The following is a 26,315-nucleotide window of genomic DNA, read 5'->3' on the forward strand; positions in this document are numbered from 1 at the left end:
ATGATGTAATAATCAAGGACTACAAGTACTGTCCTAGCCATCAATCTACCCAACAAGCTCTCCTCACAGCACTGTTTGAACCTGCAGCTCTGGGATTTCAAAGTCACTGCCCTGTCCACTTCACTTCTGAGTACTGGCCTATAAACAAACCTGTAGACCCACGAGAAGCAGGAATCTTTACATTCACAAGGAATGGATGCATCCTTAACAGGCTGGAGGCAGAAAATGGGCTTTTTAGGGAAAAAAATGAGAATAACTGTGACAATAACAAGGTCTTGGAGGCAGCAAAACCTTTTAGAGCTTAAACTCCTGCTGATAGGGACTGCCTATCTTAGAAGTCCATTAATCCTTTGCCAAGACAGCGGAAAATCCAAAGCATTATTCTTTTCTTCTTTAGCAGAGAAGATAACTGGAAAAACACACAAATACTAGTATAACAAGGATAAACTTGATATGGAGAGCTATCAAACACCCTGAAAGGACTGTAGGAACCATATCACCATATGATTAAGGTCGAGTATCTACTAACCAAAGTTAGCCAGTGAGAACGCAGTGCCTATTCTTAGGGCGTTCTTCTTAAATGTGTCAACATTCTCTACCAAAATTGTGGGGATGACTGCCACCCTCAAAGATACTCACATCTAACTTTCACTTCCTTATACAATACCAAGAGGACATAGGATGGAAATATCCACTAGGATGTGTTCTCCTTGCTTACTGTACAGAAAATATTCAATGGGCTCACTGTATGCTACCCGAGAGTTATACTGATTGCTACAATACAACGCTCTTCTAAGAGAAACTATTCAACTTATCTTCTCTCTAAGCACATAGACACCGAAGAGTTAAGGCAACTAAATAAGGCTTGGGAAATTCTGGAAAAAAATAGGGTGTCTATTCTGTACAGCTCACCTTCCACCCAGATGAACTTTCATTATTTTCAATTAAGGCAGCCTGTGGCAAAAAGCAGAGTGTGGAGACTTCTTTATATAAACTTGAGAATGGAGGACATTTGGAAGAAACAAAATAAACAAGTGCCACAGAGATGGCTCAGTGGTTAAGAGCATTTGCTGCTTTTGCAGAGGACCCAGATTCAGTTCCCAGCATCCACAGAGCAGCATCTGTAACTCTAGTTCCAGAGGATCTGAGGTCCTCTTCTGGCCTTGGTGGGCATCAGGCACATACATGGTACAAATATACACATCTACGCAAAACATTCATACTCATAAATAAAACATAGGTAGGTATAGTTATGCATGCCTTTAATACTAACACTCAGGAGGCAGAAGCATGGGGCTCTCTATGAATTCTCAACTAGTCTGGTCTACATAGCAAGTTCCAAGATAGCCAGGACTACATAGTGAGGTCCTGTCTCAAATGAATGAATGAGTAAATAATAAAATCTTTTAAAGAATAATAGCCCAATTTCTTCTTGCTCAAAGTTAAAGTTAAGACTAACTTCAGCAAAACATAAGAGCAACGGAAAGCAATCCCATTTTTCTTTGAAGACCCTTCCTCTTAGGACTGGCCTGCTCCATCCTTTCATGAGACTTGTTTTTGACCTGTCAAGGTATGTTTTGTGCCTTGAAAAGATAGTAAGATAGAGGTCATGGTATATTCAAACAACCAGCCTGCAAACCAGTACACACTACCAGGCTACACTCTTGTCCACTTTGTTGATGAAAAATTTAAGTAACAATTTAATGTTTTCCACAAACTGCCATAATGAAGCCAGGATATAACAAGTAAACTCCAATTCCCTTGTTCTTTCCATTTAAAAAACCCCAAACTAACCAGGGCTTCTTAACTTTATGTTCATGCCTGAGGTTCAGGAGGGCTGTGAAATCTGTTATATGTAAATGTTTATGAGGAGGCAGCTATATGCATTTTTCCCCTGAGGAGAAATATGAAATACGTTCAAAGGAGTCACTGACCTGGAGGTGAGAGGTGGGGTAAAGAGTGATGCATCTCAACAATTAGTGGGAGGACTGCCCATAAATCTTACATTCCTCCTTTGTACAGTATTAGAAGTATTACTCTGGAACAAAATTCAACAGCGAGTGGCCCTATTATATAACAAGACGTCCTGACATCTACCTGTTTTCATCCCAGGTACCAAGTTTGTTTCATACCTCTTTCCTTTAAAATGCATTGCAATTAACTAATAAAATGGCTGGTGTAAACAGATTATTCCATTGCATTCATTTTTAACAGCAAACATAGGCTCTTAACTTATATTCATCTATCACGATCACAGCCAATGTTCCTAGATTCTAACCCACAACTGAGCAAACTATCTATACTACAGAATGTGACTGAGAACACTCGAAATCAGATTCATGATTCAAGGCATTAATTTACATACTTTTTAAATTAAATTTTGTTATTATAAATTTTACTCAGTGAAATGGCGCAGTAAAGGCATTTGCCACCAAGCCTGACAATCTGAGTTTTATTCCACAAACTCACGTAATAAAAAGAATTGACTCCTGCAGGTTGTCCTGACTACATGTGTGGTGTGGTATGTATGTACATGTGTTCACACGTATACACATACACACACAAATATAAGAATAAATACATTAAATATTTTACCTTGCAAAGTATGTATTTAACTTGTTCAATTACTTTTGAATTTTAGTTACTATTTAAAATGTATATATACAATAAAATTCATTTAGGGGAGATATACAGTATGCATTAGGGTCTTGTAAACTATCACAAAAACAGGCTGCAGAGTAACTCCCATATCCACAAAGAATTCTCTCATGATAAAACTTTGAAGTTAGACCTTTTCCCTACTCCCAGGCCATGGTAACTACTGATTTTTTAGAATTTATTTTTATTTTTTTAGTAACACTTTTTCAGAATATATAAGCAGAACCATATATTATATAATCTTTGGGAACTGACTTTGATTTGAGCACAAAGAATTCAAAATACACCCCAGCTGCTGCACATATCAAAACTTTGTTCCTTTTGAATTGCTGAGTGATATTCAATTGTATTGCTGTATCAAAATTGGTTTAGTGTGCTCACTCACAGAGGGATGTGAGCTGTTTCCATTTCTGGTGATACATGATCAATGCTACTGTAGGCACATTTGTATATAGACATTTTGGTAAAGATACACTTTCACTTTTCTAGGGTAAATATCCAAAAGTGGAATACTAGGTGATAGAAGAAACTACCAAACTTCTTCCAAGCTGGCTTTTCCAAAAGCAGTATGGGAGATATTATTCTGAATCCATGTCTGAACTTCATCTTTTTAGTTTTAGCTGTTTGTGTCAATCAATCACTCTGGGTTCTATAACAAAACATGGGGTCTCATATATCTCAAACTGACTATGAACGACCTTGAACTCCTCTTCCTCCTGTATCTACCTGATATGGCCTGGAATTATATGTGTGCTTCACCACACCCAACATACGAGGTGCTGGGGATTGATCCCAGCTCTTCATCCACGCTAGGCAAGCACTCCACCAACTGAGTCACATCTCCTTTGTCTCATAGTTGCAGTCTGTGAACTAGTTCCACTATTTATGGACCTACTATGAGGCAGTAAATCATGGCAGAACGGCACAGTGGATCAAAGCTGCTTACCTCAACAGGAAGTAGAAAGGGGAAAAGCCAGTGACACGATATACTCTTCAAAGCGCACCCTCAGTGAATGACTTCCTTCATCCAGGCTTACCTCCTAATAGTTCATTCAGTCAGTAACTCATCAATGGATTAATCTACTAATGAGGCTCTTGCCCCAGGACCCAATTAGCTATCTTTCAACAACACTAACTGGGTCCCACACCTCAACAAAGGTGCTTTTGCCAAGACGTTATATCCAAACCATAATATTAACTGTAACAAGTATGCAATGACATTATTTTGTGGATCTGTACTTTCCTAAAAGTATACGAATTACGTCTTTGCTAATATCACTTTATACTTCAGAAAGTCTAAAAGTAGTAAAAGTATACAATGAATTAAAGCTTGCCAGTTTCCTCTGACTAAAGACAAGGAAGGAAGGGACTGGAGAAATGACTCAGCAGTTAAAAGTACTTGCTGGATCTGACAAAGGACCAGAGTTCAATTCCCAGCATCTACGTTGAACAGCTCACAAAATCTACTACCTACCTACCTACCTACCCACACCCACACCCACACACATTGGGGTTGGGGATGTTTAAAAACAAAAAGACAAGGAAACCTGGGCCCAGACCTTCTGACCTTTGCTTCCCTAACAGTTCTGTTTAATCACAGAACATGGTCAAACTAAGTCCTGGGCCCTCTTTAAATAAGACAGGATAAAAGTGTAAAAATAATTATTTGCCCATCAATACAGAAATGGCAGGAACTATTAGGAAGAATCAGGATCCATGAATAGGTATTCAGGCTGTAACTGTATTTGGACCTTAATATCTTAGCAGTACAGAAGTTTCTTGGTTACTATCCTAATAAGAAAGTGAAAACAATTTTTTCTTCTAGATTTGATTGTCCACACTTTTTCCCGGTTTCACCCGAACAATCCAGTCTTGGTGGTAGTTGTTACCACCATCAGTATGTCTCTAAAGCATGGGGCCTATCATTCTGCTGTTAGGTCACAGCTTACCTTTAAACTTGATTTAACAGAATCAATGCCAGCAAGTATTTCCTTACCATTAGATCACTGGAGGAAGAATCAACTTATCTGGCTGGTATGAAGAACAGGAACTAAGCCTGGCTTCTGTCCTTAGAAACTAACTCCTCATCTCAGCTGTGGAGAGGAAGACTTTTGCTCTGCTCACCCTACACAGCACTATAATTGAAGCGGGGTGGGCTCCAGACACCATGTAAGATCACATGCTCTTTTGGAGGTAAGTACACAGTGTAAGCAAACCCTCTGTCAGAAGCCCGACTGACAACCAGTCCTCCAATGCAGCTCTCGTCAGTGCTGAAGCAAACATTCTGAGTGCTCTGTGGGAGATTTCTACATGTTTTTTTTTTTCAATTGGATTTCCACTAAGGATAGGAACAGGATGCTATTTATGAACCCAGGAATATTTTACTAAAAACAAAAACAAAAACGTATTTGTAATGATGACATCTGGATATTGTTTGCTATAAGAATAATTATACGAGGAAACCCTTGTCTAATTAGGAGAGTTTATGTAAGTATTTATTACAACAGAAGTGGTTTTTTTTTTTTAATGTGGCCCTGTCAGAAACTTTATACCGAGAGATAAAAAATCAATAACCTAGTCAAAGAATTGTGGAGTTTCTCAACGCTTATCTTGATCTCATGTTTCCCTGATACAACTCCCCTACAGATGCTTTCCTACAACTCCACAGTATTTTTACAGAGCCCCAGATACAGTAACAAAAACCCTGTACTTATAATTTTATGAATAAACGAAGAAGGTTACTCTGCTATTCTCCTCACGAAGTGTAAATCACCTGCAGATCCACAGAGATGTGCTAGTCTTCTTAGGTTATGTCACCAGGAGGAGGGAGTACTCTGTACAGAATTCTAATTTACTCAGCCATGCAAACACTCGAACACAATGGGCATTTAAAAACAAAGGCAGAGCATCCCAGAGCAGTCTGTGAGTCATGGGAATTCTCACCGTGCAAGGTGTGATCTGCCCCTAACACATTCCACTCCGCGGGCAGTTTCAGGTGTCTGAACGCCAGGGCGACCCTCTCATCCAGAGAGTTGACATCTCCAGAAGGGGGTCCTGACCGGTCAAGGAAACGGGTGAAGTTCAGAGCCTGCTGATTGCCAGCACTGGTTGCCAGGAACTGAGCTGCATCATACGCCTCATCCTGGACGAAATGGAAGTCTTCTTCAGCTACTACAAACACAGGCAGGCCCTCTTTGGAAGCGCAGAGCAGCACCTTCACTGTCTCACAGCAGTCATGACCTAAAGAAAGCACAGGTAGCAAAGAAAATTGAATCTCCTGATGCAAGAGTCCCCTGGTGGGTCCTTTCAGCTTTTTTCACAGCACTCAAGATTTCTCCTCCTGAAAAAAAACCTTCCTCTCCCAATTTCTTAAAATTCTATTTTTAGTTTTCTTGTTATTTACAAATACGAATATCCCACGTTAATACGGATTCCTGCTTTCATCATTCTGGTAACACAGAACGGGCAGTATAAACTAGTGCTGTTACATTTGAACAAACTGCAGAATGCGAGCTTTGGGATCCTATAAGGTCCAGTATGCAGTAGGCAGCCTAAGGCTTACTGAGCTGAGTTAGATCTGAAATAACCACAGGAAGAACAGGGTTATGGGAGGAGCGGCACAGACAGCCCTGCACCCCCATATAGTAAATCCAAGACTGTAGAATGAATGGTTACAAGGAAAAGCTTTTCATGCAAGTCAAGGTCCAAAAGTTACATAAGATTGTTGCTCCCAGATCCTTTCTACCTGTCTCAACCTCTAAGGCAACAAGCATGTCAATCAAATCACCTGGTGCAAATAAAGATGATGCAATGCTGTGGCCACAAGCCCAACTCCGAAAAGGCAAACATGAAGTGGACTGTGCTTCCCACTCTACAGATCAGCAGGCACCATGTGACCGGAGGCTAACTAACAACCACATGCCACTGCAAGCTCCACCAGAGCCAAACTTCTAAGACACAGCAGCAGCACGCAGCTTCTGGGGGTTAGTGCTCTTGCAGACAAGACTTTCTTCTCCACACTTTCCTACCCTTTCAGAAGTAAGTATTTCCAACCTAGAGATCATAGTTAACAAAGCATGTGGTGCTTTCTCAATTTTCTAACAATGATCTCAAATAGCTGTTATATTCTGCTCCTACCATCACCACTTTGAGGGAGAGAGGGAAAGAAAGAGAAAATAATTTTTCCCATATACCTAAAAAGAATAAGTTGTTTTCCCATTTACTTTTTCCAGAATCTTCCTTACATCCTTTGCCCTTATGGCACAACACAGCTCTCACTGCTGTGTGAGTCTGTATTAATAAAATGTGCTTAGTAAACAAATATACTGGGTATTTGGTGTGTCATTTTCTCTGTGTAACCATTTTATGATCACCAAGTCTTCAAGAAATAAAGTAGTATGCCTAAGGCCCACAGATACTACAAAGCAGAATCCATTATTTACAGCCAAAGCTGATGCGAAAGGACATGGCCTATTACATTTATTATGATTCAAGGGCTTTGTGTCCAATGCTGTACACAGAGAAGAGAGACTACCACCAGGTAAGCCACTGCCTGAAGGAGTGAACACTCAGAATGACAGTCAGTAGACCTAAGAGTGATGTTATCAATAACGATGGATACAAATTCAACTCCACCTTCAAACTTTAAAACTTGTTGAGCCATAGAGAAGATACTGCGTTAGCCTGAAATAGAAAACCCAGTGCACTTAATCCAATCAAACAGACCTCATTCTTTCTTGCCAATCTCTTTCCCAAACTTTTGGGATGAAAACCTGAAAATCTGAATCAAAAAGGCAATGGCAATGGTACTAGAAGTAAATATAATTTATTGGTCTATATATTTACCCTCTGTGTGTACACACATATACACAAACCAAACAACTATGATAAAATAATAGTATGGCATTCAAAGCTGTATAGTGTGCACGTATGCACAGCAATCTATCTGTGGCTGACAAAATGTCTGCTCACCTGTGCAGAAGCAAAGGTGGAGAGAAATAAGGCTAACCAAGGAGGGAGGGGACAAGGAGGGAGGGGACAAGGAGGAAGGGATGGAGGGACGAGAGGAGGAAGGTAAGATGGGGAAGGGATGGAGGGAAGGAAAGAGGAAGGTAAGATGGGGGAAGGGATGGAGGCAAGGAAAGAGGAAGGTAAGACGTGGGAAGGGATGGAGGGAAGCGAGGAGGGAGGAACTGATTAGGCAACACAATTATGCTTCTCTCTGCTGGACTGACAGAAGAATCTGTGAGTAGATAAAGAGCATATAAGTAAGTTATTGCAAGCTTTATTTGTGAAAAGCTAAAATGAGTTTGTGAGAGGTTTCAGACGTGGGCTCAAGGGGACACTGAGGCGGACTGTTAAGTTTACTACAAGAGTTAATAATGCTATAGACAGACAGATCCCTAGACGAGAGCACGACGGGGGCTCTGAAGAGAGGAATCAGTCCTCTTGGCAATGTCAAGGTCCATTCCTACAGTTCTCAAATGTTAGGCCAAGGCATGTTGTCACAGAAAGTTATGCACTTTCCTTTCGCACATAAATCCACATTCTGAAGAATTAATTATTAATCAGATTAAGTAAAATGTGCCATAAATCTGAAAATTGCCTGGTATAATAATTACAAGCTTCTTTTAAAAACAAACAACTACAGATTAAAGGTGGGAAGGGAAAGTTTCTTGGGTAAGTTCTTGTTAGAGTCAACTGAAAGGGTTACTACAGATTAAGAACAAAGGGCTGGGTTGCAGAGCTGGATTAGAGGTTAGGAAGAGCACTGGTTGCTCTTGCAGAGGGCCCAGGTTCGGTTCCCAGCACCCACAGAGGGACTCACAATTATCCATAATTCTAATCCCAGGGGATCAGATACCCTCTTCTGACTTCCTGTAGTATGAATGAGAATAGCCTCCACTGGCTCATATATTTGAATGCTTGGTTCCCAGTTGGTGGAACTGTTTAAGAGGTAGTAGTTAAGTGTGGCCTTATTAGAGAAGGCATGTCACTGATGGTGTGCTCTGAGGTTTCAAACGTCCACGCCATTCCCAATGCCCTCTATCTCCCCCTGCTTGTAGAGCACATGTGAGCTCTAAGCAACTGCTTCAGCATCATACCTGCCTGCCCGATGCCATGTTTTAAAGCAGGCGGCCTAACTTGGTAGCAGTGACACCACATGGTTATAGCTTTAGAGTCAAGAAGGATACAAGAATCTACTTCCACCATTCAAGGAGAGCCTCCAACAGCAGGCATCTAGCAGAGGGCCCCTGTATAGAAGCCCTGAAAGACCATTGCATGAAGCTGTAAAAATGAAGCCTGGATTACACTGGAGACCTCAGGATGCTGGAGGTATCAGCACCATGGGATGTCTGCCAGAAAGAGTTGCATACAGGAAGTAGAACCAGTCCAAGAGAGAGAAGTATGCTGCGGTCAGCAAAGCTGGAAGGGTGGTCCCATCTGAGCCCTCTGACATCGGACATTGAGATACAGGACTGGAGGGATTGCACCACTGGCCTTCAGTCTTACTTTGGTCCAGTTTTCCCTCACTATGGCACCATTCCCCCCTTCTGGAATGGTGATACACACACACACACACACACACACACACACACACACACACACACACACACACACACACAACCTGTGCCACTGTATATTATTATGTATGCAATTTGATATTTGATTTTGATTTTACAGAGGTTTACAGTTAAGAGACTTTCGACTTTGAAATGATGTTGAGACTGTGAAAGACTATGTGGACTTTTCGAGGTAGACTAAATGCATTTTGCATTATAGTATGACAACAAGCCGATAGGAGTCAGGGAGTGGAATGTAGTGATTTGAATGAGAACGGTCCCTATAAGCTCATATGATTGAATAAGTGGTCCTGAGCTGGTGGAACTGTTTGGAAAGGATTAGGAGGAGCAGCCTCATTGAAAGAGATGTGTCACTAGGGTCAGGATTTGAGGTTTCAAAAGCCCACGCTGTTCCCAGTTAGACCTCTCTGCCTCCTCCTTGTGGATCAAAATGTGAGCTCTCCGCTACAGCTTTAGTACCAGGCTTATTTATCTGCTTGCTACCATGCTCCCCTTCATGATAATCAAGGACTCGGCCTCTGAAACCATAAGTACCAAATAAACTCTTTCTTCTGTAAGTTGGCCTTGGTCATAGACATCTCCATGGGCACACAAGTAGTACACATCACATACATAAAACAAAACTAAAAAAAAAAAATACCTGCCTCACTTAGTGTGTGGTCAAAACACTTAAGATTGGCAGAGTTATATTGTCAGGCTCAAGATTCATTTTTAATCCCTATATATTTTCAAATAAAGCATGAGGAATAGAAGAGTCAGCATGTTTTAAAACTAAAGGCTGTGTCATACAGATCTAGGAAGAAAACTGGTATCAGTGCAGATGGAGTCATGAAGCTTACTGGTGCAAACCTGCTCTAGACAAATGCCTGTTTGGGGAGAAGAAGTGTTAGTCTGACGTCTGCCTTTGTACACAGTAAGTCAAGAAGCATACAGATCTACTGCAACACTACAACAGCAGGATGGGAAATTGTATCTAATTTGATACAATAAAAACAGAAGTTGTGGTGGGGGAGTACAGTAGCAACATTTTTCAACTAGTTTCCATGGTGTTTTTGTTTCCACTCAATTTCCTGGTAACAAGAGAGGAACGTAATCAGAATTTTTTTAAAGGAAAAAGTACTGAAATTTTACTCAATTTCTAAAAGAAACTATTCTATAGGATTCAGAAAGAAAAACCAAACAAAATAAAACAAAACCAAAACCCCAGAAACTGTTAAGGGGAGAGAGTCCCAGTTTTAAGAGCACCTTAGCCTCCCATAAGGTCTACTGCATTTACAGCAGCAACAGAAGATAAAGGATGAGTAATGAGGGACCTGTTACCTATCAAGTAAACTTTAGGACATACGGATGGACACACTAGATTGGAGTGCCAAGTTCTACTGCAGATAGGTGTAGTTATCCTAACACTCGGTCTTGAAGCCTGTTTCTCTGATCATAAAATGACAGCACCAACCTTATAAACTCTTGAAAATGGCAGAAGGCTACACACAAAGTACATGGCAAACAGGCAGCAGAAACTGGTAGTTATTATCAAAATGCTGCTGCTGTTTAAGTAACACACCGAAAAATAGACCCCTAAATCTTTACTAAGAGTTGCACTGGACAGCATAGGCCAACAAGCCTATACGACAAATTGATGCCTTTGACACTGCAGAACTGAGTGGGGGGGGGGGAGGAATAAAAGACTAAACAAAAACACAAGACGCACCTAGGTAAGAAACAAGTTATCTAAGGTTGTTAATGGTTCTCTTAAACTCATTAAATTCTAGGCCCTGTGGGTCAGAAGTATGTGTGCCTGAGGTTGGGAGAGCTTCCCTGCAGGCTTCTTTCCCTGCTAGCTCTTTATCACTGTCTAAAGCATCTGTACCCATGGAAACGAAAAAACTGCTACAGATAAACAAAAGTGCTAAAGTATGACCCAAAATATTACTTCATTTCCTGTTAAGCTAAAAATGGAACACATCCCATCCGGGCCATCTCTTCTGAGACTAAAACAATCGGGCCTTTGTTCTATCAGCAATCTAAAAAGGACCCTAAAAGCACTTGCGGGACCAGCCCAGGACAATCCCACACAGAAAGGGTAGGCTATAGTAGTCAGCAGTGGGAAATAAACTAGTTTTACCACTCAGTTTATCATCGAGGTGTTTAAGAACATGGTGTGATTTTCTTCCTCATCAAGTGGCTGTGGAACAGCAAAGTGAAATGCTCAGTTTGCAGACTATTTACCCCCACCGCCCCCCATCGCTGCCCCCAAGAGAGGATTACATGCACTCTCACACTACTAGATCTTGGCCGGCTAATGGCAGATGCACAAATTTGGTGTATTTATAAAATGTCTCTATATGCACAGGAATCTTTAAACAGAAGGGGGGGGGGCAAACAAACCAAACAAAAAACACAACAGGAAACCAAGAACCCCATCATGTGTATTGTGAAAAAAGGCAGGTTACTGAATTCTAAAGTTGTGACTTTCTGTATTCCAGCCAAAACCTTTAAGGTAGTGCTTCTCAATCCTCCTTCTTCTTATCATTACTCCCAGAAGCCTTTGTAGCTTTTCCTACTCAACCTCTACCTCATAAAATCTGAATTTCATTGTTATGCCATATATTTGTTTATGTGTATACATACTTTGTATGTAAAGAATAAGAATTTCTGACACACACACATACCCCAAAATCCAATTTATACTCCTACATGATACCATTCCTTTTGTAACACATACCCTGGGATTACAGTGCTGTGTTCACAGGTCCAAGGTGATAAAATATATAATTTATTTAATATCACGAGGACAGTGAACAACAGATGTGGGTACTTTTTCCTTCCTTCAACTACCTCTTTGTTTGTTTTTCCAGTACAACAATTACATGTACTGCACTAACTGATTTTTAAAATACAAACAGATGAACTCAAATCTGTCGAGATATAACCTTACAGTTGGACTACACAGACCATCATAAAGTGTTCAGTTAAAAATAATAACTAATAACTGTTAGTACGGAGGTTGTAAGAGTTCTTTTGATTATGCAAATTAAACACTCATAGCTTTTTTTTTTAAACACTTCTTGATTTGATAATCAACCCCTGCTGCTAAAGGGTGTGTTGATTCACAAGGAATAAAAAAGTATACTGTGTTATAAGCACAGGACTACTTTGTAAGGTCTAAACTTCAAGTTTTCATTAGCCAAAAGGGACTTGTAAACACAAATAGTTTTTTTTTCTTTCCACAGTGAAACTACCTTACATGGTCGACTATCCTTAGTAAGTATGAAACAAAAGAAAAATACTTAAGTGTTGAGTCTAATTTGACATCAACGAAGGTTTGTAATTTTACAGTCAAACAAAAGCCTTGTCATGGATTCTAAAAGAAAATTAATAGCATATAACAAAGCCTTTTACAACAGTCTGCAGAACACAATTAATCTCCATTCCATTTTTTTTTGGGGGGGGGGTCGAGACAGGGTTTCTCTGTATAGTTTTGGCACCTTTCCTGAAACTCACTCTGTAGCCCAGGCTGGCCTCGAACTCACAGAGATCCACCTGGCTCTGCCTCCCAAGTGCTGGGATTAAAGGCGAGCGCCACCATCACCCGGCTCCATTCCATTTTTAAACGATAAAATCATTTTTTGCTTTGTCTAAACTGACTACTAAAAAAGTGAACCTCCCAAATAGTATTGCATATCCTAAGAATACCTTTGAGATAGATATTTCAGTAAAAATGGGAATTATATTCTTCAGCCAACCATCTTAAAAGTGGCTTTAAATTTTCGCTTTGTTTATTATTATTGGACAAGAGGGGGCAAGTACAACGGGGTGCACATGGTGGTCAAATGAGTGTCTGGAACCCAAGTCTCTCCTTCCGTTCTGGACTCCAGAGATCAAATGCAGATTTTCAGACTAGCATAGCAAGCAGACACTAGAAACACAGGACGGTGGTAACTGGATTACATGATGTGAACATTTTTTTTTCCTACAAGATAATTTAGAAATGTCTCATTTTCCCAACTTATCTGCAGAAAATATTTGATAAAAGGTTACAGACTAACATCAAAATGTAGCTGCTTTCTGAAGGTCAATCAATCATCTGGTTCTAGTAAGAACTAAAATGTAACAAAACACAGACAATGAATCATATAGAGAAAAGCCAAAGCCAGCTCTCTGAATAAATCATGACATTAAAAGGAAGAACAAGGGACAAAGCTTTTTCTTCTTAGAGATCAGATGACTGGAAATGGCAGAGTTAGTCCTCAAATAAGCAGAAAGGGCACAGAGAAATCCCTATCAGGAACACCTGCTACCACAAAAAAAAAAAAAAAAAAAAAAAAAAAAAGGCAGTGAATATTTATCCAGTAACAGCAACTCGCAAAGCACTGTACAGATTTTCCACCAAGAATCTTGATTAACCTGACATTGGCCCTCAGCAGACAGGAAATCGGAGGCTATCATTACCACTGCCTGACGCACTGAAACCATCAAAGTCACCTCTGGAAGGAGAACAGAGACTACAGTGACAGGCTAAGAATTCAACTCAAGAAGCCAGAAACTCCTTTTGCACTGCCCCAAAGTAAGAAGGAAAGGGGAAAGGAGGATGACATGTGCCCCTTTCTAGAGTGTTTGCTTCTGAGCACTAGAGGCAGCAGTACCCACCAGGCAGCAGCGAGTACTAGAAAAGGTGACTCAGCACACACCAACGAAAACAAAATCCTTGCCTCATGGAGCTAACACTTTAGGGAAACGGGGAAATGGGCAAAAACATGAGTGTACAAGTGCACACGAGAAGCTGAGTGAACAGATAAATGTACAGCAAGGCAGGGGACTAGGGCACAGTCCAAAGGCACTGTAGTTTTCCTTTTTTCTTTCTTTTTAGTAAAAGCATACTGAGGAAGTACCTAAGGGAAGGGAAAACACAGTCTAAGCTGACCACAAGAACAGATGAAGCCAGTGTGATCCTAGGTTAAAAAGTTAATCCCATGATGTGAACAAGGTATTTAAAGTTGTTTGGGTCCTGTACCCACTTCATGGCCTTGAATGTCAATCTCTACCCTCCGCTACAGTATGCTGAACTAACCCAAATGATAGTAACTGAAAGGGATAAGTAAACAAAAAATCTCAAACAAGAAGACCAAAACAGAAGGATCCAGCTGGGAGCCTCCACCAGCTTCTCATACACCACCCAGAGTATTCTCTAGTTTACAATAAAGCCTCACATGCTAAAGCGACGCCATAACCTTCACCAGCCTCCCCCGGCAGGGTACACCAGGGTCTTTCAGAATCCTGCTGTAATTAGGCACTTCCTATCAGAAATCTTAATGAATTTAGGTGGGTGGGGGAATAATGGGGCTATTGAGGAGAAGAGTGAATCAGTAAGCATGATAGAGAATAGAAGATTTAGGTAAGGAAAAGGCTGATAAATAGGAACGGGAAGAGAAATCAAGTATTCTGGGTTACAAAGCAATGAGTGGGTCAGAAATGACAAAACTAGCAGCAGAGTGCAAGGCTGATTCTGGCTAGATTAGATCACTAGGGCAACAGTATTTGGAATCAATAAACACAAATGACTCCCACAGAGGGTGTGGCTAGGGTGTTCCTGGAAAACACAGACACACAGAGACACAGAGACACACACACAGACACTCGTGCGCGCGCACGCGCGCGCACACACACACACACACACAGAGGAGGGGGAGGGACAGAAGGAGGGAGGGAGGGGGGGAGAGAGAGAGAGAGAGAGAGAGAGAGAGAGAGAGAGAGAGAGAGAGAGAGAGAGAGAGAGAGATATTGAGATTGGGAAGAAATGAAACGTAACATTCATCTCAGAGCACCCTTCTTGCTTCACCGACACCCGTGAGTTAAGCAGTGGCAGTATTGAAGGGCACCAGCTCAAGAATAGACCTTAAGTCTCAGGATCAGCTCTTCTGACCTGATATACATCACAGAAAACAAGACGGCTGGAGGTCTCAGTTACAAAAGAGGATGCCTAACAGTCTTTAGAAAAGAACTCACTAACTCTCCTGGTCATCTCTTTATATTTGGGAAATACGTTCCTAAAAACCATCTGGAATCTTTATAAATCTCCAAAGTTGGTAAAAGTAAAAACAACCCGCAACTGCTACATTAGCAGTTCTCTGAGGGGCATGATTTTCATAATTTCATAGGGACTGGACAATAAGACGCTTTACAGGGAACGGCACAAGCAGAAGAAACTGGCAGACTTATCTGGCACAGTACGAGTCACTACTCAAAGGGCTCCCTAAAGTAATCATTTTAACACCACCTCTACCAACAAAGGGAACACCAGAGATGCTGGCACTTGAGCCACATTCATTTCATTCTCTAACGAGAAATAACGGAGCTATCAACATTAGTTGGAGTAGTCTTCAAAGTGCACTCTTTTGAATTCTGGTGAAAACTGGCCCAACTGTTAACTGTAAGACTACGGAGAAAAATCAGCCCCAAAGACAAACCTTCAAATGTTGGGCAGGCAAAGCAATAACTGCTACATTATCATCCAACAGCACTGCTCTGATGACTTGTAACTGGTTTGGAAACTTTTGTTTGAATTTACAAATACAGTGGTCAGTAACCCTGCATTTCATGGTATCCTGTGGGTTGTAAATCTGAGGGAATGACTTCTTATGAGAAGCACACTGTAAGTTTGCATCCCAGACATGAAGGATGAATTACTAATTAGGTTTAACCTTTTTGGTTTTGTCACCATGAAACTCAGAATGAAATCTGAAGTATCACCACGAGAATGCATACTTTCCACGTATCTCTCAATTTTCTCCAACTCTCAACATCCAATAAATTGGTTTTTGTTTTTGCTGATCCTGATATTGCTCAATTTATAACATCACTTTATTTCCTTTACTTCTAGTTAGGTTCTGACGTGTATGGAACAAGCAAAAGCATTATCAGTGTACTTAAAGATCTACAACAGCTGTTAGTACCCTGTTTTGCTCCTTCTATTACTCTGGGGGTGGGGAGTATTCACTGCGAGGGAAGAAGCCCAGTATAACGGTATAGGCCTGCAATCCCAGCACTCAGGAGACAGTTTCTCTGCCAGCCTTAGCTATTCCCAGCTAACCCTTGCCTCAAGATAAAAAACAAACTAACAAATAACTAACAAAGGTTAGAACAGATTCCATTCAGATACTTACCAGGAGCAATTGTCTCCAACGTATCAGAACTGACTTTCCGGGTACTTGTGCAGTGATAGAGAGTAGAGCCAGAAAATATCAAGTAAAAAATAGCATCATCTTCAACTTTGTCCTCTTCAGCAAGCAATATTGTAACAACACAATCGCCCTAGGAATGGAGAAGAATCCACAAGTCTGCATTAGTAAGGTTCCTGGGAACCTGCTAAACTCTACATCTCATGAAATACTACCAAGTCTATCCATTTCCCAACAAAGGTGAGGGCATCTACATATGCCTTGAAACAGTAATGCGCATTCAAATCTCACCTACAAAAATTTACTTAGGTCCATTAAACTTCCTTGACTATATAAATGGAAGCAACCCTTCTATCTTTAGAGTGGATATATGAAAACACACGGAACAGAGGGAACTCTCCATCAATTAAAAGATGACTTTTTGAACAAGCTGTGCTTCGTGACCATCTGAGATCCCTGTTTTCCTTTCGCCATCCTTCCACTAAGCCTTTATAATCAGGTACCTATCAAGCCTGTAACTCTGCACACATCTTTGTAATTATTTATGATGAAAAATATCTTTGTCTACCAGTTTCAAATACTCTTCTATCAGTTTTTGTAAGGTGATTTTTTAATAAAATGAGGCTCATAGTTAAATATACCTGTGAAATATAGCCCTAATTACCATTCTTCTCAATTAGAAACATAATTTGTGTTATAACCACAAACAAACAAAAAACCCATTAACACATCAAAGTTTGGGGTACTGGAATTTAAGATTCTGCAATTTTTTTTTTGATTCTGCAAATCTTAATAATGAACTATGTAAACAATAATTTAGTGAAAACCTGGCCATTTTAACATAAAAAATGGGAACAGAATTATCATTGAATTTATATTTTTTCCTCTTTCATTTTATCAACAATAAAGTATGTAAGGGAACCATGCCACCCTGTGGCCACATTATTAAACCCAGAATAAGTGAAGCAGAAGGCAGCATTCTGCTATACACTGAAAACCCACAATCAAGAGGTCAAACCTAAGATTAAGTGTAATGAATGTTAACAGCACGTTGATTTTGGAGAATGAGTTCAAAGTATTTCCTGGAGCATAAATGTCACTTTTATTCCTCATGCCCATGTCTACCAAATACAGTGTAAGTCAGAATGAAGCGTAACTCCAAATAAGCCATAATTTACCTGGCTATAACTGGAACACTCCAAAGCACTCTAACACAAGGGATATCACGGGCAGGGAAAGAACCAGCATTAACTTTGGTCACTACTCCAAACTATATTTTGGTCTTATGCATGCATCTTTCTCTGGGAAATGATTTTGAAAGGTTTAAGCCAGTAAATGTTTGCCATTCTTTAGTATGATGCAACCAGTTTATATGTCTGAGGCACAATGAGAATAGTCCACTTTCTCTGAGTACTGCAGTCCCCTCATACTCTACAAACAAAAACATAAACATTTCACCCTTTTCTTCACGAGCTAGAAACTAAGACCCATGGGCCACACCCTTGCCTCTTGCTTGTTTTGTTAATTTCCATGTCACAAGCAAAGCTTCACTGGAGCCCAGTTGTGCCCATTCATACACTTACACGCTATGGTCACTTTTACTTACCACCTACATCTTTACATGAGAGGAAGTCTACTTAGATTTCTAATTGAAATTTGTTCACTTAGATTCCTAAACTGAAATTCTAAGAATGAATCCTCCTTTTCAGAACCAAGGATTCCTCTCCACCTGAGGACCCAGTCTCTTGCTAATACGTGCCCATAATATGTGGGGCTTCCTTTCAATGAGAGCAAGAGATGGTTGACATAAGCCACTGAAATCCTTTTAACAAAGCTTTCAATACCAACCTCTTTTCTCACTCCCAAGACAAAAATAACTGTGTTCTGAAATGCTTTCATACTTTTTTTTTTTTAAAGTTAAGTCACATAACCTTATACCCAAGAGAAGGGAACAAAGCTTTATTCACTTCAAGGCAACTCAAAAGCTAAACTCCAAAGGCACTTGGAACTAAAGGTAGCTGGTTCCCTCTTATAGTCAGAGAGCAAACAAACTCCACCTTTCACAGATGCAAGTGACTCCTACTTTATGGTGATTCACCAGGCACCCAGTACTAACTGGAGATGGATCTGAAAGATGAAGCAAGTGGGGTTGGAGGAGAAGAGTGGCAGACGTCAGTAAGAATTTGTATCCAGGCAATTGGTTACTTTCTCCCTACTCTCCAAGAGAGAAGCCCTGATAAATTAGTGTTGTTCAAAACTAGGCCCGACCCACAGAATACATGGATAAAGAAGTCTGGCTGCACATAACAAGTCTGTCACACTACTGACTACACAGATGAGCTTCGCGACAATGATAATGCTCAAGACATTCTCAACTACTACTTCAGTCTCCCCCAGTGACAGGAAAAGACTGCATCTATGTCCTCAGTCTCCAGTAACACAGGCCCAAGGAACACAGTGCTGTCCTTACAGAGACACAATGTTCCCTTTCTTCATTCATGAGAAGTCTATCCTTGAGCTTGATCGTCTTTAGGATTAATTGGTCTTGCTAATAGATGACACAATAACTAATGAAAAAGGCAATCTATATTATGTCTTATAAGTATAGATGATCCCCCAAATAAAAATAGTGATTAAAAATGTTAGAGTAACTGCTTAATTGTCCATACAAATGGGTTTTTAATAAAAAGATGACAAAAATAAGGGAAGATTCTAAATGGTGGTGAGTCTCAGTTGCCCACATCCTGAACTTACTTACACAGAACATTACTAATAGCACAGCAAAAATTAATGTATGATTGAGATAAAAATTGTTTTAACTTTGATTTCTCAGTATTTTTTTTCCAGACCAATGATTTCCTCTCTACAAGCCCTTGCCAGAAGACTCTCCATTCCACAAGACACTAATCATCCAGGACCCTCCTTCAAGGAGCAGGTATGTAGGGGAAATGGGTAATAGAATGGAAAAGGGCTAGGCAGTTCAGGAATAAGAAGTGAATTAATTAATTATACCACAGAAGTAGATGGAAGAGGAAGGACATGGGGAACAGGGAACATGGTAACTAGAGATACAGGAAAAAATGCAGTAGGAAATTGGGAAGGAAATGGTAAAAGAGGAGAAATCACTGATGTCTTAGATAATGTTGGCCACACGATATTAGAAGGTAGGTCTGGTCAGCAGCAAGATAATTGCAGCGGTATCTTGGCCAACTTGTATAGATCATGAGAGGCAGCTGTTAAATTTCTGGGAATTCTATGAGCGAACTGCTAAGCACAGTCATTACTAAAAGCTAAACTTACAAATACCTAAAACAGATTAAAAGCAAATGTAACACATACTAAAAGCCCTGTATTAGTAAGTCTATATCTTACTATATTGTTTTGAGGTTTATAATACAGTGTGTATATGGAAGAAATAGTTGTGTGTGTGTGTGTGTGTGTGTGTGTGTGTGTGTGTGTACATACTACTGACATTTTTTCCAGGATACATTGCTTGACAATTCTGCCCCCAGTAAAACAGGATGGATAGCTTGAAATCAATCATTAGAGGAGAAATTATGCTACTAAAATTGGCAAATGTTACAAATCAGAGCTGTCTTGGTTTCATTTCCTGCTGCTGTGATAAAATATTCTGATTAAAAAAAAAAGCCACATAAAGGAGAAAGGATTTATTTAGCTCACAGTTCCAGGTTACAGTCCATTGTGGGAGAGAAGTCACAGAGGCAGGAGCTTGAAGCAGCAGGTTACACTCCATCAAATAGAAAGAAAGCTCAGTCCACTTTCTCCTCTTTTGTCAGGGAATGGTGCCACCCACAGTGGGCTGGTCTTTCCACCTTGATTAGCATACCCAAAATAATCCCCATAGGTAGAGGCTCACCTGCCAAGTGATGCTATTTTCTATCAAGTTGACAAAAAACAATAACCATCTCAAGAGCTTTCCACCTTTAGAAACAACAAATTGCTTCCAAATGCTCAGCAAAAGGCCAAAAGGTAAAGAATTTTCACATCAGGCCAAGTTAAGATACCGCGCTTTTATCTGTTTCAACTTGGCAGCGTGTTACTTAAAAACTCTGAGCTATAAAGAAGGACAGCAATTCTGCTTGTCTCATGAGATTATTACAAGAAGTAAATGGCTGATTAAGGGAGGGGACGCCTACAGCAATGCACTGGCCACACTCATTCTAGCAGCACTGCTCATGTCCGTGAGGCCTACCTGGTCAAGAAATCTGAAAGGCTCTCCAGGAATAAGAAAACTTTTGGTCCACCAGTCTGTCGCTGTGGTGGTGTGAATGAGATGTCCCCCAGTCTGAGATACTGAATACTTGGTCCCCAGTTGGTGGCGCTGTTTGAGGAGGCTTAGGAAGTGATGGCCTTGCTATGTTTTCCTTTTTGTGGGCTTTTCGTCTCCTGGAAATTTGTTTGCTGTTACTGCTGTTTTCTTGTTTTGTTTTGCTTTTTGTTTTTGGCAGTGGGGTGTGTGTGGGGGGGGGTGTGGTTGAAAGAGAGAACATAAAGTTGAGTGGATAAGGAGGCAGGTGGAGGATCTGGGAGGGGTTAGGGGAATGGGAAAACATCATCAAAATACACTGTATGAGAAAAAAAAAATTTTTTCAAGACAGGGTTTCTCGGTTGTCGCCCTGGTTGTCCTGGACCTCACTCTGTGGAGCAGGCTGGCCTCAAAGATCCGCCAGCTTCTGTCTCCTGAGTGCTGGTATTAAAGGCGTGCACCACCACCGCCAAGCAAGAAAAAAAATTAATTAAAAAAAAAAAAAAGAGCACAAAATTGGGTGGGTAGGAAGTGGGGGTGAATCTGAGAGGAACTGGGGAGGAGCATGTGCATGATCAAAATGTTGTATGAAATCCTCAAAGAAAAAAATTTTTTGAAAGACTTCCAAGCTATATATAATGCATGATTCTGGACTGAATAATAAATGATCTTTTGAAACTGCTATTCCATATTATTAGAACAACAGTCAAAACTTGAATGAGATTTACACATTTAATGTTGTACCAGTGTTCAAATTCCTGAGTTTTTCTAAGTATGCTGTGATTATAAGCCAATATTCTTGTTCCTTGTTCTTAGCAAATTCACAATGAAATATTTACAATAAAAGAGCATAATTGACTACAACCTATCTTTAAATGTTTCAGAAAAACAGCAATAGACAGAATAATGATTCCAAGAAATAAAGTAAGAGGGGCTACAGAGAAGGCTCAGTGGTGAAGAGCATGTACTGCTCTTATTCCATTTCCAGCACTCATGTCAGGGAGCTCACAGCTATCCCTAACTCCAGCTCCAGGGATAATCTTATACCTCTGGCTTTTGCAGGCACCTGCACTCACATGCCTGTACCCACAGAGACACACACAAACATACACATAATTTAAAAAGAACATCTTTTAAAAAGTGTATGGTGAGAGCACAATTATGCCAACATAACAAGATACCAAGAATGAACCTGCATTTGAGGTATGAGATTTTTTTAAATCAATTTCCCAAAATGAGATTTAAACCCACCACAGGAAAGTAAAGCCAAGGAAGTTGGTAATACTAAGTAAATCTGAGTACTGCTCCAAAGTCTTATCTTTCTATGAGATGGGAGACAGTGAGATCTACCTTGTTTATATAGGTGCATACACAACTAGGTTTGCTTCTCTGTTTTAAACACAACTGTTATCATTTTGCAAAATCATTTCCTAAAGCAAGCAAAGATTGATGGCCTGATACAACTTCCCCATAGGCAACAATGCAGTCTTTTTCCTTATAAACTCAAGGCAACTGGTGTTCAATGTCACTGAACGATTTCACAACAGAGGAACACCCTGTAACAGTAAGCAAAGCCAGAGCAGATTGTAGTCATTTGAAATACCACTCTCCAGTAAAAGAAACAAAGGCTCTTCAAAGTGGTTGGTGCTGGCCTGGATCAGGGTCTGTTAGATGAGTCTAAAACACTCTTCTGAAAGAAAATAGGGAGTGGGAAGGGGAGGAAGTCAGAAAGTTAGAAAGGCCTGCCTTAACACACACACACAAAGACCAGATTAAAGTGGCTCTTTCTAGACAAATCTGGGACTGTTTGAAAACCAAGTAACAGAGCTGGAGAGATGGCTCGGTAGTTAAGAGCACTGACTGTTCTTCCAGAGGACCCATGTCCAATTCCTAGCACACACATGGCAACTCACAACTGTCTGTAACTCCAGTTCCAGGGGATCTGACACCCTCATACAGACATACATGCAGGCAAAACACCAAATGAATATGAAATAAAAATAAGTAAAATCATATAAAAGAAAACCAAACAATAAATTATAAACAATTTTTAAAAAGAAGAAGTGTCAGTCCTAAGTAAAAGCCACATGGGTACCCAGTGCACTGATTTGGGAGTTTTTATATAATTTTAACACTTTTAAAATTATTTCCAAATAAAAGGATTTCAAAACAAAACAAACATAATGCCCATAAGGCTCAAAAGAAATAAAGGACTGAGGATGTAGAATGCTCTACCAATGTAGATGTATACAGAGCTCCATCATTAAACAATTAACTCTGTAAAGTCCACTGAAAACTGGACCCTGAGCTTGGAGCATGCAGCTTGTCCTTACTTTCACACAACTGCTCCTTACTTGGTTATACAAGTAAACTGAGTAATAATATGATACAGCATTCTCAGAACCAAACTTGTTGCTAACACCCACTGCTGTTGCTTTCTAAATGTCTGCTGCAGGGCAGGGCCGACCTATGTGCAATGCAGTACTACAGGGTATTCTTAGTCCCAGTTTAGAGAAAAGTACTTACTATTCATCTACGTATGTGTCTAAGTGTTTTATGTGCAGCATGTGTATGCAGGAGCCTGAAGGGGTTAGAAAAAGGCTTTGGATTCCCTGATACTGGAGTTGCAGGTGGCTGTGAGCCACCAAGTGGGTGCTGGAAACCAAACACAGGTCCTCTGTAAGGGCAGTAAGCACTCTTAACTGCTCAATCATTTCTCCAGCCCTAAGTCCCAGAGAATGTTTACTTTAATGACCCGCCTGAAAACAAAACTAGAAAGGGTCAAAATTCAAATTCAAGTACAATTCCAAAGCTTATATTGTTTCCACTATTCTGATCCTGAAGTAAAGCCTAGAACACAGATGGAAATAAAAGTACTATGTGTAATAGGTAATTAGCAATAGAAGATGTACATATGAAACTGTAAACCTGAAGTAGATACCAAAAGAGATGTTTAAAATGAACGGAGAGGTTCACCTTAAAATACTTCCTATTTCTCTTTAACAGTCTATTATTAATAATACTAGTAGTTGGTAACGACAAAAGCCTTTTGAAGATAAGACAAGATATAATTGCTCGTCTGTATAAAGGTGAAAGGTTCTGGCCAGTTGTTGTGGCACACCCCTGCAGCACTCAGTGAGGTTGGTGGCGATATACACACATACTGCTCTCCAAAGGACTCAAGTTCAGTTCCCAGCACCCATGTTCAGCAGCTGGCAACCCACCTGCAACTCCAGATCCAGGCATTTCTGGCTTCCAGGACCGCTGGACTCACGTGCACATACCCACACACAAGAACACATAATTAAAAAGATAGTTTTTAAAAATCTGCTCCCTAAACATTTCCTTCAGTGTATCTCACTTCATTTCAAGCATTCGCTGCTAGTGTAGACTCTGGGTCCACCCAGGAAGTTAACTGGTAACGCTTATTTAATGCTCTGACACAGACATGCTCGTGCCTTTCTCCTCCATCCCACTCTTGTCTACCCTCTTCATGATTTTCTACTGCATTTATTCATTTACTGTGTTATATAGGGGCAGAGGGCAGACACTCACTATGGTGGGTGTGGAGAGGTTCTCTCCTTCTGTCTACCATGTGGGGTTGGGGATCAAACTCAGGTCGTCAGGCTTGGTGGTAGAGGCTTTTACCTGCTAGGCCATTTTGCCAACCCTACCTTACCACAATCTTCATTCATTCATCCATTCTTCCTAAACAGCACTTTATACTGGTTGTGTGTGTGTGTGTGTGTGTATTCACATTTTTATGCATGTGTTTTGTGTGTGTATGACACACACACACACACACACACACACACACACACACACACACACACACACACACACACCCCTCTGCTACTAAGCAATATGAAAATCATGAAGCAAATTAGTACCTGGCTCCTGCACTCCAGGAACAGTGACAGATATGCATCTCTGTAAGTAACAAAGACACCAGCTTTTCTACATGTAGAGGTGAATGCTCACATGCTACATTGAAGACTATGACCAGGAGAGCTTCTGTAGAAATGCCTATGCCCCGTGCTGCACCACACTCAAGGCAGATCATTTTAGGCCAACACACATGCCACAAAGATGTCATCACAACACAGCTGACTGACAGAAAGTACTAGTTTATGCTTGCATTCTTTAACATGGCTGGTCTATAGCACGTATGTCCTCAGTGACTGTTGAGCTGAACCCAAAATATTTCATATTTTAAAAAAGAAACTTAAAACGCTACACATAACAAGTACACAAAGTCTGTCCTTTCTTCTCGTAACAGACACTGGAGAGCACATGGGTGAGGCACTGTGACAGAAACTAAGGCTATAAAAACAAAGTAATTCTTGCTTCTTCCGGGCTCAGTGTCTTCTGACATGGCTCCAGCTGAATAAGAAGTCCTGCAGGAAAAGCAGGATTTAAAGGAGAGCCTGACATGACTGAGCAGAGTAGAGTAGAACGGCTTCCAGAGAGTCATCTCTAAGGGCCCAGAACACAGACTCTAGCTTGATTTCAAATTCCTCTTGAAACAAGTTGACAAAGGTGACAAGGGAGGAGGTGAGAGAAATTACGCTCTAAATCCAGTCGTTCGGGAAACAGCTGTGAAATCCGAGAAGTTGTCAACAGTAGCTGTGACAGAAATTTACAACGCCACGGAACAACAGCAAACCCCAAGTAAATACTAACTGCCCTACATTTCCATCTTCGTGAGATATACTTTATGCTGAAATTTACCCCACAACATCATACCACAAAATGTAGTTATAGGACACAAATTATGGGAGGGAGTCTTCCATTGGACAGTGCTAGTTGTTAAGTGTGAGAAGCTCTCCGGGAGCAGAGGCTCCGCCCACCAGAATGCGGATGTATGTATACTATAAACCGCTGATCTAGAGGAAGAAGAGTGGCAAATACTTGAAATTCACTTTGTCAACAAAACCGACTCATGGATTTAATGACTGCTGACCAATCGTGCTACATTAGGAACTGTTCAGGTCCAGGGTAGAAGGGGTTTACACTTTAGGACAGCAGTTCCCAACCTGTGGGTCATGACCCCTTTGGGGGTCACATAACAGACAGCTTGCCTATCAAATATTTATATTACGATTCACAGCAGTAGCAAAATTAGCTATGAAGTAGCGACGAAATGATTTCATGGTTGGGGGTCACCACAACCTGAGGACCTGTGTTAAGGGCCGCAGCATTAGGAAGGTCGAGGAACACTGCTCTAGGAGGTCAGATGTAATCAGAGCACAAAAAGTAATCTTAGAGGGAAAATTCCTTTGGAAAAAAAAAAAAGATTAATAAAAGGAGGAGGCTGAAATACGCATGAAGCCGGGCTGAAAAACATTTTCACACAAGTGTGCCAAGAGTGGAGACAGAAAGTTCCTCTGAAAAGTCACATTTAAGCTGAAACCCGATGGCATGGAGTCAAACGCAAGGCAAGTGCAAGTCAGCATTCAGAAGGGACAGCTCCGTCAGGAGAGACACAGTGAGGGGAGGCAGCCGGACTCCGGAGTGCATTATACTTGGGCGGGGCGGGGCGGCGGCGGCGGCGGCGGCGGCGGCGGGGTGGGGGGGGGGGTGGTGGTTGTTGTTGTTGTTTTGAGTGTACTGTTAAACTACTAGGAGGAG

General features: G+C 40.7%; 1 protein-coding gene across 8 annotated transcripts in view; it reads right to left on the reverse strand.

Annotated features, from left to right (window-relative positions):
* Akap13 (A-kinase anchoring protein 13) overlaps positions 1 to 26,315 on the reverse strand; it is a 301,501-nt gene that overhangs the window by 176,168 nt on the left and 99,018 nt on the right. For all 8 annotated transcript variants that reach the window (XM_052761654.1, XM_052761652.1, XM_052761653.1 and 5 more), the window contains exons 3-4: positions 16,403 to 16,550; positions 5,602 to 5,898 (exon numbers count right to left, since the gene is read on the reverse strand). In XM_052761654.1, coding sequence (XP_052617614.1) covers positions 5,602 to 5,898; positions 16,403 to 16,550 — 445 coding nt within the window. The remainder of the gene's footprint in view (positions 1 to 5,601; positions 5,899 to 16,402; positions 16,551 to 26,315) is intronic.

Source organism: Peromyscus californicus, unplaced genomic scaffold (genome assembly GCF_007827085.1).
Source record: "Peromyscus californicus insignis strain IS unplaced genomic scaffold, ASM782708v3 Scaffold_4__1_contigs__length_199733344, whole genome shotgun sequence".
Taxonomy (NCBI): domain Eukaryota; kingdom Metazoa; phylum Chordata; class Mammalia; order Rodentia; family Cricetidae; genus Peromyscus; species Peromyscus californicus.